Here is a 20,370-nt window from a genome sequence, read left to right as displayed (position 1 = left end):
AAACGTTTGCGCTCTTGGATAAGAAAAGGCGTAAAAAAAGCTTTGTTTTCCCGTTATTGGTTTTTCCCAACAAAGCACTTCTCATTTCACAGATTAAAAAACGTCATTGTACTGCTACCATGGAGTTTTTGCTGCCCCATGTACACACATAACAACACTTTGTGTAGCTGCTCCTGATGCTAGGAGTAGTCCCGGGAAACACTTATTAACTCAATGCCCGGCAACCAAGGGCTGAATTTACATTCTAACAAACAGTCGGAAAAATATTCACGGAAACATAAAAAAAACATATTCTTGTGAATTCATAAATTTATTTCGATCTTGTTATAGAATATTCGTTCATTTCGTCCGATGTGTATGCAAATAAGAACTCAATTTTTCAAATTCACAATTGCAAAATAGTGAAAATTACATTTAGGGTCCCATCTGTGGCGCTCATGAACTGGTCAATTATTCTCCAGGTTTAGAAGGAGAACTCCATTGTTATACCCCAATGCATTTTGGACCTAAAAGCCTACTGAATCAGTCCAGTCATTCCACAAGCACCAGAAGGAAAACCTGACAGTGCAAGTGGATGATGGCTACTGAATAATTTAGTGCTGGGGATGTTAGATAGAAAAGGCTAAAGTTCAAACGTGTAGGAAAGTGGGTTTCTGTTGCAGTAACCCCCACTTTTTTCCAGACTACTGATGCACTTATGCTTGATGTGCCCTGAGTCCCTGCCAATCAGGTTCCCAGGCCTGTGTTCTTTCCTCAAAACGAACCTAATTGGCATCTCTGACCAGAGGTCAGCCCCTGGTAAATGGTACCACAGGTACCCAGGGCACTGTGACCAGAAAAGACCTTTAAGGGCTGCAGCACTTATTGTGCCACCCTTAGAGGTCCTGTACCTTTACACAGGCACACACTGCCTTTGCAGGCTGCATGTTTCGGTGCAGAACAAAGTGAAGAGTTGACATGGCACACATCCCTGAGTGGCATGCCTACAACCCACTGCCCTGGTATAGATCAGTCACCTCTCTAGCTGGGTGCCCTATGCCAGTGGTGAGGGTACAGGTGCATGAGCCTTGTACCCGATACAGTGTCTAAGTCCATTCCTAGACATTGTAAGTGTAGTACTGCCATTAAGAGTATATGGTGCTGGGAGCTTGTCATTATGAACTCCACAGCACCATAATAGCTTCACTGAAAACTGATAAGTTTGGTATCAAACTTCTCAGCACATGCCAGTGTGGGATTTAATGAAAAATGCACAAAGAGGGCATCTTAGAGATGCTCCCTGAAAAACGACCAGCCTCTGGTGGGTTCCCTGACTGGTACACACCAGCTACCCACCATAAGACATGTTTCTGGACCCCTAGGGTGGGAGCCTTTGCTCCCAGAGCCCAGAAACAAAGCCATTCCTGGGCGGAGGTGTTCATACCTCCCCCAGGCCAGGAATATCTATCTGTGGCAGGGGGTTTCAAAGGCCTGGCAGCCTTTGTAATGCGACCCCCAGCCTCTCCTACTATCAGTAGCCGGACCCCTTCCTGTCTCCCCTCTTTTTTGGTGGGAAGACAGGTGGGAAAAACTAGCCAGCCCAGAAGGTGTGCCCACTCTGCCAACTCCACCCCTCAGGTGGGGGAGGCGAGGTGAAGCACACTCTTCAGTGCCCACCATCTTACAGATGGCAGGCACTCCCCAATCAGGATTAGGGACTGTGCTCACTCCCCCACATGGGGTGAGCACACGGTCAGTAGCCCATTGGCTACTGACCTTGAGACCCCTAAAATGCCCCCTTAATACAGTATTTAGGGGCCGTCCTGAACCAAGAAGGCAGATTCCTGGAACCTAAAAAACAAAAAGGACGAAAGAAGACACCCAGCAGAGGAGACTGCAGAGAACAACTGACTTGCCCCAGCCCTACCGGCCCGTCTGCAGTTTCCAGAGATCCTGCTGCAAAAATCGTCTTGTACTGCAGCCAGAGACCTCCAGAACCCCTGGGAGGACTGACTGTCTTCAACAAAGACTGGTTCCCCTGTGAACAGCAGCTCTGTTCAGAAGAAACACCAAATAAAGACTCTGAGCCTGCTGAGGAAAAAGAAACCCAACACATGGAACCACCACTGCACCCGTCGCCTACAGCCCGAGATTGAGTGGCCCACTGGTCCAAGCAAGGTTCCCAAGTGCTCCAGAGTCTGAGTCCACCATGGGTTGACCCCTCCTGGACTCCCCGATGTTGCCTGCAGCCTCTGCATGGAGACCCCCCCCCCAACCGCGAGTGGCCCAGTAAGGTGAAATCCAACCTGCAAAAGACACCCACGCATCAAGCCGCCCTGCGCCCTGGAGAAAAAAAACTGAGGTGCACGTATGTCCCAGAGCCCTCCAACTTACCTGCCCAGCTGTTGGTTCCTCCCGGAAGTCTTCCAGGACCGAGACTGCAGCTGAAAACCAAAACCCCAAATCCCCATTGAAAACAACAGGGCAAGCGACGGTAGAACAGCACCCTGCACCCAGCCGCCCCTGCGCCGCTGCAGGTGCACTTTGTGTGCTAAACCGGATCACCCTTTGCCCTAAGCCTAACAGCAGGAGCTTGGCTCCCACAACCAAGTGGCCTGCTCGCCAGCAGCCACCAAGCGGAGGCCCCCTATCCCCCATTGGATAACACTGTGCCTCAGCGCTTTGCACCCGGCTGCCCTAGTGCTGCTGAGGGTGTAACTAGAGTGCATCCTTGAGCCTGGGGGACCCCAGAACCTCAACTCCCACTAACAAATACTTACCTCAAAACCGATAACACTATTCTCCTCCATAGGATAACATTGACTTTTTTCTGTGAAAAGTTTGTAAGTGTGGATGTTGAAAACCTAAAGAAATTCTTTAAATTTGTACTGTTTAACAAAAACGATTTTACTTACCTATTTACAGGAAATGTCCCAGAGTAGTATCCAGGTATACTACTCTGTGTAAGAAAAGTAATCTCAAAAGTAACATACCTGTAATCTTACTGAAAATCCTATTCAGAGTATATGTACTGTATTCTGAAAAGCATTGCATTATCAGTAACACTACTGTTCAAATCAAAGTACATTTGCAATTGCAATCCAAACTGTGTTACAATCTGTATATTTACTGCAAAGTACGTATTTACCTGTGCCAGGCTTGCTTGGTTCTAGGAAATAAAATAATTAAAAAGAATAATTTTATACAAAAACAATTGGTCTGAAGTTCAGTCTTTGGGTGTGTGAATTCATTTGCTGACTGACTGTGTACAACAAATGCTTAACACTTGCCTCTGATACTGCCTTATTGCTCGACCACACTACCACAAATAGAGAGTGAGGTGCTATCTAACTTTACCTCTGCCTACCTTTGGGGTTCCACTGGACTCTGTGCACACTATACATCACTTTGGTATAGTATATACAGAGCCAGCTTCCTACAAAACCCATATCAGAAGTGCTTATGGGATGGCAAGTTAAGACTGATTGTGTGTAACTTCAAACATTTTTGGAAATCCGGATCATGCAGACTATGACTGCACACGAGCAGCATAGATTTAACATTTTAATAAATAAATTACATGCTTTCAGCACGTCAACTTTGCCACATGGGCACAAGGTTAATATCTCTCATCATATCCCTTTTAGTGGGGGGAGAAACCAGAACTAATTTTTACAGGCACCTTCCACTTTAAGGCCAGCGCCATCAACCAATGAGCTTATTGTGTTCTAGCTAGTGGCATTAATCTAATAGTTTTTTTTGTGCGGAGTAAATCAAATTAATGTACCTCTTTAATGCGGTGAGGTGCAAAATTAGATGTAGTAATTGCTTCCCAATGAGCCCCATACTGTGAAGGTCCTCTGTCAGCATGGGGAGATTTTTGGCACCAAAATACAAACATAAACCATAAGGAGGGCTGAGTCTACATGGCACTCCATTTCCATGCCGCTGCAGCACGCTGAGGCAGCAGCAGCTCCCCAGAAATAGAGCAGGGAGCAGGGCAAACAAACAACAAAGAGTACAGTGGGTCGAGTCTGCACCGCACACCATGGCCAGCAGCTGTGGTGCTTGCGGGGCTATAAGGAAGCGGCGGCTGCTGGGAGTGCAGGTGTAATAAATCAAAGTAATGTACCTCTTTAATGCAGCAAGCTGCAAAATGAGAAGTAGTAATCGCTTCCCATTGATCCCTATACTGTGAAGATCCTCCATCAGCCTGGGGGGATTTTTGGCTCCAATATATAAACATAAAACATACAGTGGCCAAGTCTACCCAGCACGCCATGTCCACGTTGCCGCTGCGCTCTGAGGCAGCAGCAGCTGCCCTTAAATAGAGCGGGGAGCATCGCAAACAAACAACAAGAAGTACGGTGGGCGGAGTCTGCACTGCAAACCATGGCCAGCAGCTGTGGTGCTGGCGGGGCTACAAGGAAGCAGCGGCTGGCCAGGAGTGGAGTGGCAAGCGTGGGTGGAGTAAATCAAAGTGATGTACCTCCTTAATGCAGCAAAATGCAAAATGAGAAGTAATAATCGCTTTACATTGAGCCCAATACTGTGATGATACTCCGTCACCATGGGGAGATTTTTGCCACCAAAATACAAACACGAAAAGCACGGCGGGCTGAGTCTGCATGGCACGCCATGCGCTGCAGCTGGTGGGACTCTGAGTCAGCGACTGCCCGGAAGTAGAGAGGGAATCAGCGCATACAAAGTCAACAAAAAGTACTCCACCCCCAGCAACTGCCTGGGAATGGAGCGGCGACTTAGCCAGCACCTATAGAAATAAGTTATAGGCACTCACACAATATCATAAGCACGATTTATAAAAAAGTATACCACTACCGTGTAAGGAAACTGTGGTTGGCCGGTGCACCCGAACTTAAAAAACGGAAGCGATGTTTCGGTAGCACAACCAATATGGAGACACGAAATACAAATGACGTTGGAGTTCACCAATTGAAGCAGAAGGCGGAATTACACATTGTATAGAGAGATTACAGCAGGTCTTGCAGACAGCGCACGCGCACTGCCTAGGCTTGACCTAAAAAGGGCTGTCTCATATGCCACGCACTACGCACAGGAGGAAGTTTAGGCTGAGACTAACGGAAGATTTCAATCAAACTTAGCACACAGCTTGCATGCAATGTCTACTGGTTAGGTAATTTCTCCAGCTCCTTCAGTTAAAGTTTGTTTTTCATTATGTTTTAGTCAATTGCTCCTATCCACTCGGAGACCAAACTTATATACTTTTGAATTTCCTGTTCAAATAGAGCAGCTGTTGTAAAGAACCCAGCCACTCAAAGACCTTGGTAAGAGAATCAATGAGTCAGTTACTCAAAGAAAGACAACTCTTTTTGCATGAGGATTGTTTACATATAAAAAAAGCTACATTTCTCAAGGATACTAATTGCACACTTTACAATAAAAAATACTGAGTGCTAAAGTGCGCTCTATGCATATTGGGTGTTGGTGACAGTTAATGTTCTTTATTGTTTCTCCTTCTGATAGCACATATCATTTTTTAACAAAGCAAGCATTTCCCACAGCTGTTAAAGGGCCAACAGTGTTTCGTCCCTGAGAGTCTTTCCAGGACAGCAAAAGATGAATGTCACTGATTCTGCACTCAATTCTAATAAAATGATGTTTATAAAGGAAAAGTGCTCAGAAGGAATGGTGCCAGATCAAGCACTACCAAGAAACCAACAGCCTGATTCATGAAAAACGGGATTTGCGATTCTCAAATAGCGAAAAATTGCGATTCGCTATTGAGAACTCGCGAATCTGAATTCATGAAGATTAGCGATAAAAAAATGCGAATCGCACGCGGGCGCAAATTCCGTTAGCGAATAACGATAATCGCAGAAAAATCGCTATTTTCCGGCTACCCGCGTCGGGATTGCGAGATCGCAAAATCGCGAGATCGGGAAAATGGGAAGTCGCATTTCGAGCACAGTGATGACATCACAACCAGGAAGCAGCCAGTTCCCACCCCCATTCACCACAGTGAGGCAGACCTCGAGGGAGCAAGTGGGAGAGCTGCTGCTATTCTACTCGTGATTTGTACTCTGCAACAACATTGCGCCATGTCAGAGGAACCTGTTCCTGGCCCCAGCAACACCACAGGGCGGAAGAGGAAGCTCAAATTTTCAGAGCAGGAGCTCGAACATTTGATTGAAGGGGTGGTGGCCAACCACGCCAAACTGTTTGGCAAAGACTCCAGGAGGGTCCCGGAGCTGGAAAAAAGGAGGATCTGGCAGGGAATAGCCTCCACCGTCAACTCCGTGGGTGTGGCCGATAGGTCACTAGACAAACTTAAAAAAAGATGGTACGACCTCCGAGGTCATGCCAAAGAGAAGGTGGCGGAGCGCCTTGGAGAGGCATCGGGCACTGGAGGTGGCAGACCTACAGTCCCTCCTAACACAGCCTTGGAGGACCAGGTGGAAGACACCCTTGAGAGGGAGGCGTGCATTGGCTTCACACGTCTGGACTCATCCCGCCCCACCCAAGACACCCAAGGTAAGTGGCATGCGACTGCGACCCTGTCCCCTATGAATGTCCATGACCAGATAGGCTCCCATAATGTCCCATAGTCATGCCATTGTTGCACATCAGGGAATGCCCTGAAGCAATGTGGGAGATGTAGTGTGGCCACAATGTAGTAGTACCACAATGCAGCCAGACAGGTTCCAAAGTACGCAAAGCCACAGCCATTCAGGGAATGTCACCCAGCATGCATGTAGCAACTGCACGTCTGACAGATACATGCAACTAATGATCGTCCACTTACCCTCACAGGTGGCGCTGAAAGCAGCGACAGCGAAAGGCTGCTAATTGATGAGGAGGCCCAGGAGGAGGAGGTGCCACCACATACACAGGCACAAACCCCTGCCGCTGCAACAACACCAGCAGCCAGGTCCACCAGCAGTGTGCCCCCTGCGTCTGGCGCACCACCTACAGCCACAGCCAGGCCCGCGACTATTGTGCCCCCTGCGTCTGGCGCACCACCTACAGCCACAGCCAGGCCCGCGACTATTGTGCCCCCTGCGTCTGGCGCACAACCTACAGCCGCAGCCAGGCCCGCGACTAGTGTGCCTCCAGTCCCTGCCGCACCAGCAACGCCTGCTGTGACACCACCAGCAGCTGGTGCTACAACATCTGGGCCCGCGACAGCGGCAACACAGCGGCCAGCCACAGTGTCAGGCCAGCAGAGCAGGCGTGGCAGGCCTCGCCTGCACACCACTGCAGCAATCAGCAGGAGGGGCAATGGACAGGGGCTGGCGCGTATGAGCGTCGAAAGACGCATGTTGCGTATCCATCAATGCCAGGCACGGCAGCAAGGTGCCATTCAGCTCCAGCTCCACAAGATTGGGCGCAATGTGGCCGGAGTGGGTGACCGCATGGACCGCATGACGGCGGCCATGGCAGGTGTGGGGGACCGCATGGAAAACATGACTGCAGCCATGGCAGGTGTGGGGGAGGGAATGGCCCGCATGACTGCAGCCATGGAGGCCAACACTGCAGCGATGACTACTCAGCGCAGTGCAGCACGCCGGCGCCACCATCAGCTCATGAGCCGGCTGGCCGCCTACAGCAGGTCCAATTATGTTGCAGCCAATGCAACTTCACAGTTGTCGCGGCGGTCCCTAGCACAGGAGCACCAACTCATCCAGTGCTGTGAGGATATGACAAGGGTCCTGGAGCACCTGACCACGGCGGTTACAGCACTACACCCTCCTGCTCTACCTGCCACTGTTGGGGGTGATGATGTCAGTGAGGGGGCATCCAGCATCAGCAGCCACTCTGCCTCACAAGTCCCGCCAACTCAGGCGCAGCACCAGGCCCACGCCAGGTACAGGTGCCCCGGAAGAGGATGAGCCTCAGAGGCGCTTGGGTGGAACGCGCAGGAGGCGCAATTGACTACATTTGACAATTACAGGCACAGGCTGACTATAAGCCTGCCCTGTCCTTTGACACAGCAGTATGCAGTAATACTGTTAGTAGAAGATAGTTGAACTGGTACCATTTTTTTGATTGAAACAAATATATTTATTTTGCAACACACATTAGCGTTGTGTCATTATTACATTTTGCATGCATTAGTGATTTGTGGGGTGAGGGAAGAGAGTGCACTAGAAACTGTTCACTGTGATGTGGTTGCGACGTCTGTGGCCTTCAGCTGGGTTCTCCCCGCGTGCAAGGCGCGCATGTGCAGGTGGCCGGTTGTCCCCTTCAGATTCGCTGCCAGAGATGTCGACAGGTATCCGGCGCTTGGTTGCAATGTTATGTAGTATTGCGCAGACAGCCACAATGCAGCAGCACACTACAGGACTGTAATACATGGCCCCACCTGTCTTGTGCAGTATGCGGAACCTGCTCTTGAGCAGGCCAAATGTCCTTTCTATGCAATTCCTTGTGCGTATGTGTGCAATATTGTAGCGCCGTTGCTGGGTGTAGCAGGGTTGAGGTATGGGGTGAGGAGGTATTCACGGAGGGCGTAGCCACTGTCACCTGAATGAGAGGAGCAGAGGGTGATTGCCTGTGCTGCGCTGCTACCTAATTGCAATGTGACATTTCCGACAAAGTGTACTTACCAAGTAGGTGTCCTTCCCCGAAGTCTCCCCTGGCCAGTCGTGTGTGGAGGCCGCTGTGCCGGAATATGAAGGAGTCATGGCTACTCCCTGGGTACTGGGCCACAATTTCAGTGATGTATGTCTTAGCATTGCAGACCATCTGTATGTTGAGGGAGTGGTAGGACTTGCGATTGCGGAACATATACTCCGTGGCAGCTGGTGGGCAGATGGCGATGTGGGTACAGTCTATGCATCCGAGTACATGTGGAAAATGGGCTACATTGTAGAATTGTAGCTTGGTCAAGTCCAAATCCTGTTGGCTGGTGGGAAATGTGATGTGACGGTGTAGCTGGGTGAGCATGGCGTCAACAAAAGTCTGGAGGCAGCGTGACATGGTGGGCTGGGATATCCCCCCAGCAGCCGCTACTATCCCCTGGAAGCTTCCGGAGGCCAGGAGGTGCAGGCTACACAATACCTGCACATGTGTAGGCACCGCATTGGTACGCCTTGTTGGGTGCTGCATCAGGGGGTCAAGGTCCTGTATTAGCTGCATTATCATTTCCCCATTCAGCCTGTATTTTGCATATATCTGCTCTCTGGTTTGGCCCAGCAAGGTGACCCGCTGGTGGAAAATCCTGTCCTGGATCCTGCGTCTCCTCCGTGCTGCTCGCTGTAGCCTTCGACGCCTGACCACCATGTACATTCCTGGCATTGCGGAACTCCTAATGCTGCTGCTGATTGTCCTTATTTGTGATTGGTCAGGCCTGTACCTCTTACTGATTGGCCAACGGTTTTTTAAATGGAAATTTTTGATGGCTTTTATGGTTACCACCTGCTTTGAGTTGTCCTTAATTTGCGCCGCGCAAACTGCGATTTTTGGGTTTTTCGCAATTAGCGATTTTTCATGAATGGCGATTGCGATAGTATTGCGAATTCGCAATTTATTTCGCAGAATCCATGGATTGTTGCATTTTCCGATTCGCTACTGCTCTCCTACCGGGATTCTGCGAATTTAATTGCGAATTCGCAATTATGGGTTTGCGAAGTCGCTATTTTCTTGTTGAATCCCGATTACGGATATTGCGCCCGCAATTGCATTTTCGCAGCGATTGCGGGCGCAATTTACCTTCATGAATCAGGCGGCTAGTTTAAATGTTTTGAAAATAAAGGATAAGAGTCTACCAAGAGGTAATGGGATGCCAAAAAAAAGCTCACCAAAAAGTGGAAAAGGGCTACTGAAGTTGTATAGCTTTAGTGAAACTAAAGATCAATAATTTTTCAATAATCAACATGCTTTTATTTTTTAACTTATCTTTTATTCAAATATTTGCACAAACATCGCAGTACAGACTGTGTCCCACAGACTCAGCAAACAATGGAATTAGAATCACATGGTCACTTGCATTATAGGTCATCAGTGCCAATTAGTACATTAGTCTCAATTATTTGTCCTTGTGCTTGACACCGGATGACGTGGCATGGCATACCTCACTATGGCCAACAAACAAGACAGCTCCTGAGGGAGGGAGTTTTGCGCAATAGAAAGACATAACAATAAACTTGGCAACAGCAGCAGCCAACCAGGCCGTGTTCCCCGAAGAGATCCTTAAGCAGTAGGCAGGGATCAACCATGCGTATGGGTGAAGCCCTCTCAGTCTTTGACCGAGGTAGCATCACACATGGTAATCAACATAGTCTGTTTTTTATAGACCATGTACTTTTGGAGAAGTGAGAAATTACTTATATTGCTTTAAATTGGGGAAATGTTAAATAGCACTGTGGCCAATTTAACTGAGTGGATTCAAACAGGTATCCACATTTTCTCATTCCTCATTGTTTTCAGTTTCCCCAAGGTCTTCCCCCATGCACACCATATTCCACAAATTAAGATCAGAAGTGTTATCTAATACCTGGTACTGGCTTATTGTAGAGGTTGTTTGGGTTCGGCCATCCTGGCAGTTCACAAACTTTGGACACATTAGGAGGTTCCCAGCTGGGCCTGGGGAACCACTGCACTGACTTCTTGAATGTAGGTACTGGAGCAATGGCAATCTGTGTCTTTTCAAGTAGTGGCTAAAGAGAAGAAAAAACGGTCACAACATACATAAACCCTTGTATGTCAGATAAAGTATACACTAGAAACATGATGCAGGCTTGAATCTATGGAGCCAACGTAGAAGGATAGCACGTAGAAGCTCAAGAATGTGTAGGGATTCTGGTCTTACAATTAGAAGGCTTTTGTGAGGAGTCTGTGGGGTGAAACGGTGCAAGGACACCCCAGGAACTCCATTTGTTTCATCTAGCTGCAAACCCTGAGAGGAAATGTGCTCTGTAGTAAATTAGATCATGCAGCACGCTACAGCTGAAATCCAGGACTTTCATTTTCACAGTTATTGTGCTCTTATTGCAGTGCACAATGTGTATAAAGATACTAAGATATTACCTTTATTTTTATCTAACAACAGTGGTCCCATGCATAGATAAGTACAAGATAAAATGAATATAGACACAATGGAGCTATATTGAGTAGCGTGATTTGTCCAGCCAGACTGTGATCACAGATTTTTACTATAAAATAAATTCAACAAGGAAAATACCTTACATTCACAAAGAGTGAGACACAAGCCTGTGCCCTCACGCTTACAAATTGGCAAAGTAGGAAGATAGGAAAAGGCAGAGGAGAGATGTTTAGGCAGAAAGTGAGCGATTTCTGAGAGATGAAAAAGTAACAGAAATTCAGTTACACCATTAATTGCATATCTCATTCGGTATACATTCACATATATGGTGTTACAGTAAGTCAACGGCGTTTCGATCCCTTAACCATAATACACAGGATCATCATCAGGACAAAAGTATTGTGCCTAAGGATTACATTACACAATAGCCTGTTTAACTTGCGGCTAAGTGAAGGATCGTGGCTTGCTGTGCAGGGCCGGCGGCTGGAAGGAGTAATTGCCAAGATAGTCGCACTGCCGGATAATGCCTGAATAGGGCACTGAGTAAGTTGCGAATTAATGTAATAGCAATAAGGCAGCTCCAGGGCGGGGCCATCCGCCGGGCGTGTGGGCTCCCGCGTTGGGGAACTTCCGTAAGCCGAGTGTGGAGCCACAAGAGGTTCGAGTTTGAACCTTAGTTAATTTGTAGTCGTGAATTAGGATACCCACAATGGGGGAGGATACACATCATGCGCCAGGAATAAGGCGCGGGAGTACGAGCCCAGGGCTTCGTGTATGGATCCGGCTGTTATCACAGCCGGATCCATACACGGAGGCGCTCAAAGGAGCGATGCTCCTGTGGTGGAGCGGGGGCATTGGCAGAATAACTGGTGGGGCAGCCAGTGACACGGAGGACCGCTTAACTGCCTGGACGTTTCTTTGGAGCTCGGGGCTACCTGCTGTTGGTCTCCCTCGCCGCCGCTGCTAACACCATCTTGCGGCCACCGAGGGGGGAGACTACAGCTCCCAGCTCCCCCTGCAGCTTTACCCACGCCCACTTCCGCGCCCGGAGGCGCTCAAAGGAGCGACGCTCCTGCGGCGGAGCGGGGGCATCGGCAGAATAACTGGTGGGGCAGCCCATGACACGGAGGACCGCTTACCTGCCTGGACGTTTCTTTGGAGCTCGGGGCTACCTGCTGTTGGTCTCCCTCGCCGCTGCTGCTAACACCATCTTGCGGCCGCCGAGGGGGGAGACTACAGCTCCCAGCTTCCCCTGCAGCCTTACCCACACCCACTTCTGCTCCCGGAGGTGCTCAAAGGAGCGACGATCCTGCGGCGGAGCGGGGGCATTGGCAGAATAACTGGTGGGGCAGCCAGTGACACAGAGGACCGCTTATCTGCCTGGACATTTCTTTGGAGCTCGGGGCTACCTGCTGTTGGTCTCCCTCGCCGACACTGCTGGCACCATCTTACGGCCGCCGAGGGGGGATCTACAGCTCCCAGCTCCCCCTGCAGCCTTACCCAAGCCCACTTCCGCCCACTTCCGCGCCCAGAGGCGCTCAAAGGAGAGACAGGCCTCCCGCGTTGCGGGAAGTGCGCGGCGATGCTAGGAGAAGCCCGGGACAAGGGCGGGACCGTCCTAGGCCGTCAGTGGTCTGATGAGGGCGGGCTGGGCCCCCCCTTTGACATTTGCTCCGGGGAAAGGTACTGTTTTACTTTATTTGTTAAAAATGGGAAAGAAGAGAACCGACGGACATAAACCTAATGGAGGGGGAGGAGCTACCCTGGACTCATACTTAGTTAAAGTATCCAGCTTGCTAAATGAGGAGATTGAAAGAACGGGGACCATCCTTTACGACGCGGATGTTACCCCGCGCCACCATTACGACGCGTCTCTTACAACACAAGTCGTAACCACGACTTGCGCTGGAGGGCGCTCAAGGACAAGGAATAGTTAATTTACTATTCCAACACCTTCCCTACTATCCACGGTGACTGGTGTTAGAATAGTAAATTAAACTATTCCTAAGTCCGCACCCTACAGCGCAAGCTGGGTAACGACTTGCTTTGTAAAACACGTGTTGTAATGGTACGCGTGGTAATAGCCTGCGTCGTACCGTCATATATCCGAAAGAACTGAAAGACGTGTCTCCTTGGACCCAGGTCACATTATTACCGCTATTGTACATGATATCCCAGAGGTTGATGATTCCCAGCCATTAATGGTAACCCCGGGCTACCACAGGATTTGATAGATTTGGACCAGACGCCCTGCCCGCCCTTAAGCTGTCATGATCTGTCCCAAAATGTATCCTTACCAGGCTCTATTGAAGTAACCCCAGCTTGTAATTCTCCATCGCCTGCTCCGATTATTAGGAGATGTACTAGAGCTGGGGGTCTGGTACCCCCTATTAAAGCTAAACAACAGAAGGCGGTAAGACACTCAAAACCAAAGTCCAAATCGATTAAACAACCACTCCTCAACAACCAGTCATCTATGGAGGATATATCCAACTCGCTTTGGGTAACATTTAAAGAAAAACTCGATTTAACCTTGATGCCTATTATGAGTAGACTAATCTCTATTGAAAGAAGGGTTATGGCTCTTGAGCAAAATAGTGGTCCAGTTCCTTTGAATAATCGCCCTACAACGTTAGCCCCAGTACCCTAGGAGAATCCCGGGCAGCTAAATATGTCAAAGGGGCAGGATCTACAGGAGTTCTTACCTAAGGATGTAGTTTATCTCCCCTCTACCTTGAATAATTTACACCCCCAAGATATAGCCACAAATAGCGTTGTTCAAGACTCCATAACACAAATGCTAATCTAGAGAAAGGTGATCCTTTTTACACCCGCCAAGTTTCCTCATTAAACATAGATAAACCCCACCACGGGAAAGAGTCCTTTCAGTTTATACCAGAGGCTGTACCATTAGTTCTTGTCCTGGCCAATGTACCCCATTTGGGACCAGGTCAAGTTGAATCAACAGCCACTCTAATTGACAAAGCATTGCATTGGCTGATTAACAATATGAAGATATCGGGAAGGGGTGACCAGCAATTAGCTAGGGAAATCATTATGGCTAGAAGGGTGCCATGGGTGGGATACCATAAGAAAAGATTTGGAGGAGATTGTATAGCTATGAATTTCTCTGGTCCTGAAGTGTTATCTAATGTGTTGGCAAACCTACTCCCGCTCCAACAAAGGGGCTCTGTAATAATACCGCTAACCTTGGAATTCTTTTATGATAGGACATGGTGTTCAAGGAGAACCATGAGCATTAGGCCAAATTGTTTGTCTGCATACTTGCCATATGAGAGGGGGACTCCAACTCTGTTGGACGGCTTTAGCCTGAGGAATCGTTTTGGAGCCTTGACTGATATGGAGGAATGCGACTGACTACAGGCTGACATTAGTAACTCATTGGGTAAGACTTTATCTAACACCCAAGTTTGTGAGTTCCAAGTGCAAGGTAATGTGGCTACTAACCTAGATAACATGTTGTCTGACGCCAATTTGTCTAGCGTATCGATTCATGTTAAGGATATCCATGAATCTGACACTCCTTCACTGGCACACACCATTCCCACTTTAGACCTAGGAATCCGTACTGAGATCTTATCTCCGATTATTGCTCCAATTTCCATACTTACCACTGCCCAGCCGATACTAGAGAGTGTGGCTGACATCCCAGTAAGTATAGCGAGGCCCTCAAAAGTTAGGACAGCCTTTAAGATTATGGAAAATCTGTCCCTACTCTCATGGAACATTGCGGGCATTGGTAACAAACTACTGTCTCCGGATTGGTGTAGATTAATAGACCAGTATGACATATGTCTTTACCAGGAGTCTTGGTCAGTGGCCCCTGTTTTTCGTGTGGGCTTCCTCAACTTTTACATCCCAGCAACAAAAAACTTAAAGGCCGTCCTGCAGGTGGCCTGGTGGTTTGGGTTTGCCAGAGTTTACGCTACAAAGTTCAGCATATGTGGTCCCCAGTTAACGTTATTTTGATGGTCAAGCTTGGATGGAGCCATGACCGTTGGGTGGCCATTTTTAATGTCTATGCTAGAGGGCTAAATGGGGGGCACACTTCCGAGATAATATCCTCTCTCGGTTCTCAGCTAGATGCTCTACCAGACCAAACTGTTACTATTGAGGCCGGAGATTTTAATATCACTTTCGAACCACTTGGCCAAGAAGACCAGGAACTATCAGCAGATCAGGATTCCAGATGGGGTATCCCCAAACTCGATGTTCCAGCTGTAAAAAGATGGTCAGCAGTCGCTATTCAATTAAAAGCCTTGTGTCTTGAAAGAGGCCTTAGAGCGGCAAACGGGCGAATCCCTTCTGACCAGCGGGGAGCAAATACATTTGATAATGGACGTAATAGCAGCCATATTGATTACCTGCTGGTTGATTTAAGATTATGGTATAGTCTAGTGGATATGGCTATTATACCCCGATTGGAAAGTGATCACAACCCCCTTTGCTCGACATTCCTAATTCAAAAGGGGGATAGAGAGGACCCACCAAAGGGAGGGGTATCAACACTTGACATTGTTGCTTCTAACAACATGCGCCATGTCAAGTGGAAGACACTCATTGAAAATCTAGTCAAATTGGCTGCACTTAAAGCAGAGGTCGTGAGTCAACTGTCCAATTTAAATACTCAGACCAATGGCTTGGATTTTCCTCAAATTATGTTAGAGGCTTACTCCCGACTCTTCTCTAGTTTGAAAACCTATTTCTCAAAAGACTTAAAAAGGAATAACCAGGGTACAACAACCAACATGGCTAGGTGGTACAACGAGGCATGTAGACTAGCTTGCCATACACTGAGTATAGAATTAAGATCCAAGAACCCCGCTAGAGTAAGAGAGGCAAGGGATTCATATAGGCGCACTCAGAGGGTGGCAAAAAGGGAGTGGGATCAAGATAGGTGGCGGGACTTGAAGCATGCTTGTGATGCCAAAGAGTCCACAAAATTTAGGGAATATTGTTAAATGGGATAGGGGAGGACAGGCAGATCCCCCTCAAAATAACGTTGCTCAATCCCAGTGGATAGAATTCTTTAAGCCCCAGTATGCCTGCAGTCTGACAGAGGAAGAATATCCTATACCTCCCTATATCTTTTATCAAAACCAGCTGTTTTTAATCAAAGATGTTAGCTTAGCACTACACTGTGTGTCAAGTGGCAGAGCCCCAGGTATGGAGGGTATCCCTGCTGATGTCTTCTTAAGTGATAGACCGACCTGGTGCCAGTACTTTGCACTGTTAGCTAACTCAGTGGCAAAGGGTGCACCCATTCCACTTTCGTTGAAGGGAGCAGAAATAATCCCTGTTTTTAAAAAGGGAGATAAATCCCTCCCTTGCAACTATAGGCCTATTAGCCTAATAGATTCAGCACAAAAGGTAGTGGGCCGATTAGTTCAAAATAAAGTTCAGTTGTGGGTAGAGGAACTTAACATCTTATCCCCATTTCAAGCTGGCTTTCGCCACTGCACCAGTTCTATACACTAAGTCTTCCGCTTTATTACAATCTACTGGAGAAATGTGGTCTTGACAAAAGGGACACTTTACGCGGTATTTGTTAACTTGAAATCGGCTTTCGATTTGGTCCCTCGTTGTAAACTCTGGAGAGTCCTCGGTGAATTGGGGATGGCACCTGAGTTACTAACACTCCTCATCCGCTTACATGAGAACAACTTGGCGAGGAACAGATGGGGGGCACAGGGTGAGGTTACCGATTCATTCCCTGTCGAACGCAGTGTTTGGCAGGGATGTGTTTTCGATCCCACCCTGTTTTCCTTATACATCAATGGAATTGTGGACCACCTCTGTAGATCCCCCACTGATGCCCCAGCCCTGGCTGGTGTTCGCGTACCTGTCCTCATGTTTGCGGACGACACCCTGATTATCTCCAGGACCCCGATTGGCCTGCAGAAGGCAGTTAATGCATTTGGGGAATTTTGCTCCTCTCGCGTGCTTGAGGTCAACGCCGCAAAAACAAAGTTTATGTCCTTCAATCAGAATAAACCCTTCAAGGGCAAAATCATCTTGAATAACATTCCCTTAAAGCAGGTGGATGCTTTCACCTACCTAGGTATTATGCTTCAGAACAACATGGGATTGAAAAGCCACATGGATATGATTATCTTATAATACCATCAGCTTGTAGGTGTATTAACCTCCAAATATAAATCCTCTTTCACTAAACTAATTACTCCAGCCTTGGAAATATATAATATTAAAGTGATAAGCTCTGCCCTTTACGGAGCAGAGCTATGGGGATTTAATAACCTGAGCAACCTTCTAAAAGCTGAAAACAAATTCCTACATGGTTTAATTGGTGTCCCCCAAAGTACCCCCATGGTTCTGCTTCTACTAGATCTAGGTAGGAAAAAGGTGGTGGATATGGTAAGGCTATGTCCACTTTTGTATTGGATGCGAATGTGGACCACTCCTGAACTTATACATTATGCCCAGGGCCTGAAGGACGTGATTCTTATAGATCGCTTCCACAAAATCCAGTGGTTAAAAGATTTAAGGTCTCTCTCGGTAAAGCTGGACTTAAGATTATTATGGGATGAACCAGACACTGCAATTTTCCCCACAAAAAAACAGTTGAAAAATAAATATTGGGAAATGGTACTGTCATCTTCCTACTTGTCCGGTATGAACACTAATTTGACAGGCCGTTTTTTAGACCACAAATCTTGGCCCTCCTGTGAAGCATGCTGGGATATAATTGAGAGTCCCATTGATCAAAAATTGTACTTTCAATTTAGGATAGGAACCCTACCAATAAAAGCTTTTACTCATAAATGGGCTTCCGCTTCAGAAGAAAAATGCCATAACTGCATAGACAAGGTGGAGACTATAGCCCATCTATTTTTTGTATGTCCCCTTTATGTAGCCCCACGACGTAAATGGTTCAGACATATCAGTTCTTCCCGGGGCACCCAGAGGGGTACAGAAGCTCTAAGGATACTAGAATCTGACTGTTCTCCCCACATAGCTATTGCTTTAGCCACATTTTTAAGGTGGGCTTGGATTATCCGGTCAGGCACCTCATTGTCAATTGCTGCTAACTAGTTATAAGGCCTTATTTTTATTTTAGTGCTATGTTTTTATGAAGAAATTTTAAATGTATTATATGTGAATTTTGCATAGATTTTTGATATCCGACAGCAAACCGGTTGCACCAGCCCTAGAGATCTACAAAAGCGTCCTCTATGGGGCTGAGATGTGGGGCTTTGAGAAAGTGGATGATTTTACAGTGACAGAGCATAAGTTCCTTAGGAACTTAGTATCACTTTGTTCAAATACACCACTTCTCCCTCTCAAACTGTACATGTGAGTCAAATGTGTAAAAGATTTAGCAGAACTCTGTTTGCTCATCTTCTGGCGGAGATTGGTTTCGACCCCAGAACTGTCCTCATATGCCTCAGCTGGCGGTGAAGTTTGCACTCTGGACACATTCAAGAAGACAGGTTGGATTAGGAACATCAATAACCTACTTGATAGCATCAGGGTAAAGGGGGGTAGCTCTAACTGCCTAGAACTTCCTACAAAAAAGCAAGTAAAAGCCTTGTACTGGGACAGGGTAGCCAAGAATGAAATTAGGGACAGTAAATCAGCAGATTAACGAGGAATTTTTAGATTTTAAACTGTTGCGTTCTTTGGATGGCTATCTCGACCTTATTCAGTTGCCGGCAGATAGAAAGCTTTACATCCAATTTAGACACAGTTCACTCCTCCTAAACTAATTTACGAACTCATGGTCATGCAAAGCAGCTCGGAACAAGGGCTGTCCCTCTTGCCCTGCTCCGATTGAATCCATTGGCCATGTCTTATATGGCCCTAGAAGAAAATGGCTTATCCTATTTGCCAATGGCTGGTAACCAGAGATTATGGCGTAGCTATACGTATTTTTTAAATCTAATGCCAGACCCCTATTTGCTCATGTGATAGCAGATGTTTGGGCCACATGTGGGGAATTAGAAGGAAGGCTCAAAACTAAATCTGTTATCCCTTCCATTATACCAAGTATGAACTTCTTCGGGCACTGCCAGTAGTGAACCCTATCTATGTATTCATGAAGAGTAGACACTGAGTGGTCTTTAGAGACCTGAAGGTTAGGTCCCCAGTGGTGATTGATGTTTTACCCCACTAATCAAATGTCAAATTTTAATCTGTATCGTTTTTAGATGGTTGCACTTTAGCATTAAGTTATATGTATCAATGAGATTTTTTTAATGACATCAAGGATTTTTATACATGTAAACTTTATTAATATGCATATATGCACTCTGCACTTTTATTGTCTGTTGACTGAAATATAGTTTATTGACTGACTGACTGAATAGTTCTGCAAATCAGTGAGGATCGGAGATAGTGCATCACTCACCAAGCTAAACTTATCTGGCGGAAGAAGGTCAGAGGAAGAGCCAGATTTAATTGATTTAGATGGAGCTAAAAAAGTTTCAGTCCTAACTGGTTGGAAAAAAGGCTGCATCTCTATAAGAATTCCAGAATTAGAGAATATATATTGTGCTGTAGCTGTGGTATCAGAGTTAGAGTGGATGGTAGGTAACTTATAGACAAATTCCGCCAATTCATTACATCTTTTTGCGTGAGTGAAAAAATGTGTTCGCTCCTGTGGGGCAGCAAAAAGAGATTTGACTTTCTGATAACCTCTTTGGGGGTGTTGCTCGGGGTCTCGATTACATTTGAATAGTAGGCTGCACAGGCGAAACTTAAAGCTCTATGATAATTCCTACTGGCCTCTTTCAATTTTAGCTAAGCATTTAACAGATAGTGTTTCTGCCACATATGCTTCAAGCATTACAGTACGTCCTTAAAGTAAGGGCTGCTTCGGTAAACCATGGGGCGAGCGGACAAGTTCCTTTCTGACATCACTGTAGCAGGAATGTTGCATCTACATTTGAAAGAATCCAAGAATCTACTAGCCCAGCACGTTCATCCAATGTTCCTACCAACTTGGGTGCAGCGTTATAAGATCATATGCTAAAATCGGCTGGATAGAACTAAGCCTATATCTTCAAGAGGGCCACCTGAGGGGGTTTCATTTCTTCCGTTACAGCACCCATAATCTGGAAAGTAATCAGTAAACGGTCTGACCACCAAGGGGGAAGTAGACTATTCACGTAAATACGCGCCACATTTGTGAAAACAGGGTCCAGGAGATGCCCTGCAGTGTGAGTGGGGTTACTCACAGACAAATAGGTTACATTGGATCATGTGTCCGGTTATAGGTTAAGGTAATTAAAAATGGTCAGTGGAGTACAGAAATGCATCATGTGCGGGAGAATGTAGTAGATTTGGTACGAAGAGTTGCAGGTGTTGCCTTGTATATTGGGTCG

At 47.0% G+C, this 20,370-nt stretch overlaps 1 protein-coding gene across 3 annotated transcripts in view; it reads right to left on the bottom strand.

The window, feature by feature from the left end:
- Positions 1 to 20,370, bottom strand: part of LOC147692313 (endothelial PAS domain-containing protein 1-like) — a 595,714-nt gene that overhangs the window by 8,817 nt on the left and 566,527 nt on the right. For all 3 annotated transcript variants that reach the window (XM_086938561.1, XM_086938562.1, XM_086938563.1), the window contains one exon: positions 10,457 to 10,619. In XM_086938561.1, the coding sequence (XP_086794687.1) occupies positions 10,457 to 10,619 (163 nt within the window). The remainder of the gene's footprint in view (positions 1 to 10,456; positions 10,620 to 20,370) is intronic.

The sequence above is a fragment of the Lissotriton vulgaris genome, chromosome 9 (genome assembly GCF_964263255.1).
Source record: "Lissotriton vulgaris chromosome 9, aLisVul1.2, whole genome shotgun sequence".
NCBI classification, from domain to species: Eukaryota; Metazoa; Chordata; class Amphibia; order Caudata; family Salamandridae; genus Lissotriton; species Lissotriton vulgaris.
This window is presented reverse-complemented; position numbering and strand designations above follow the sequence as displayed.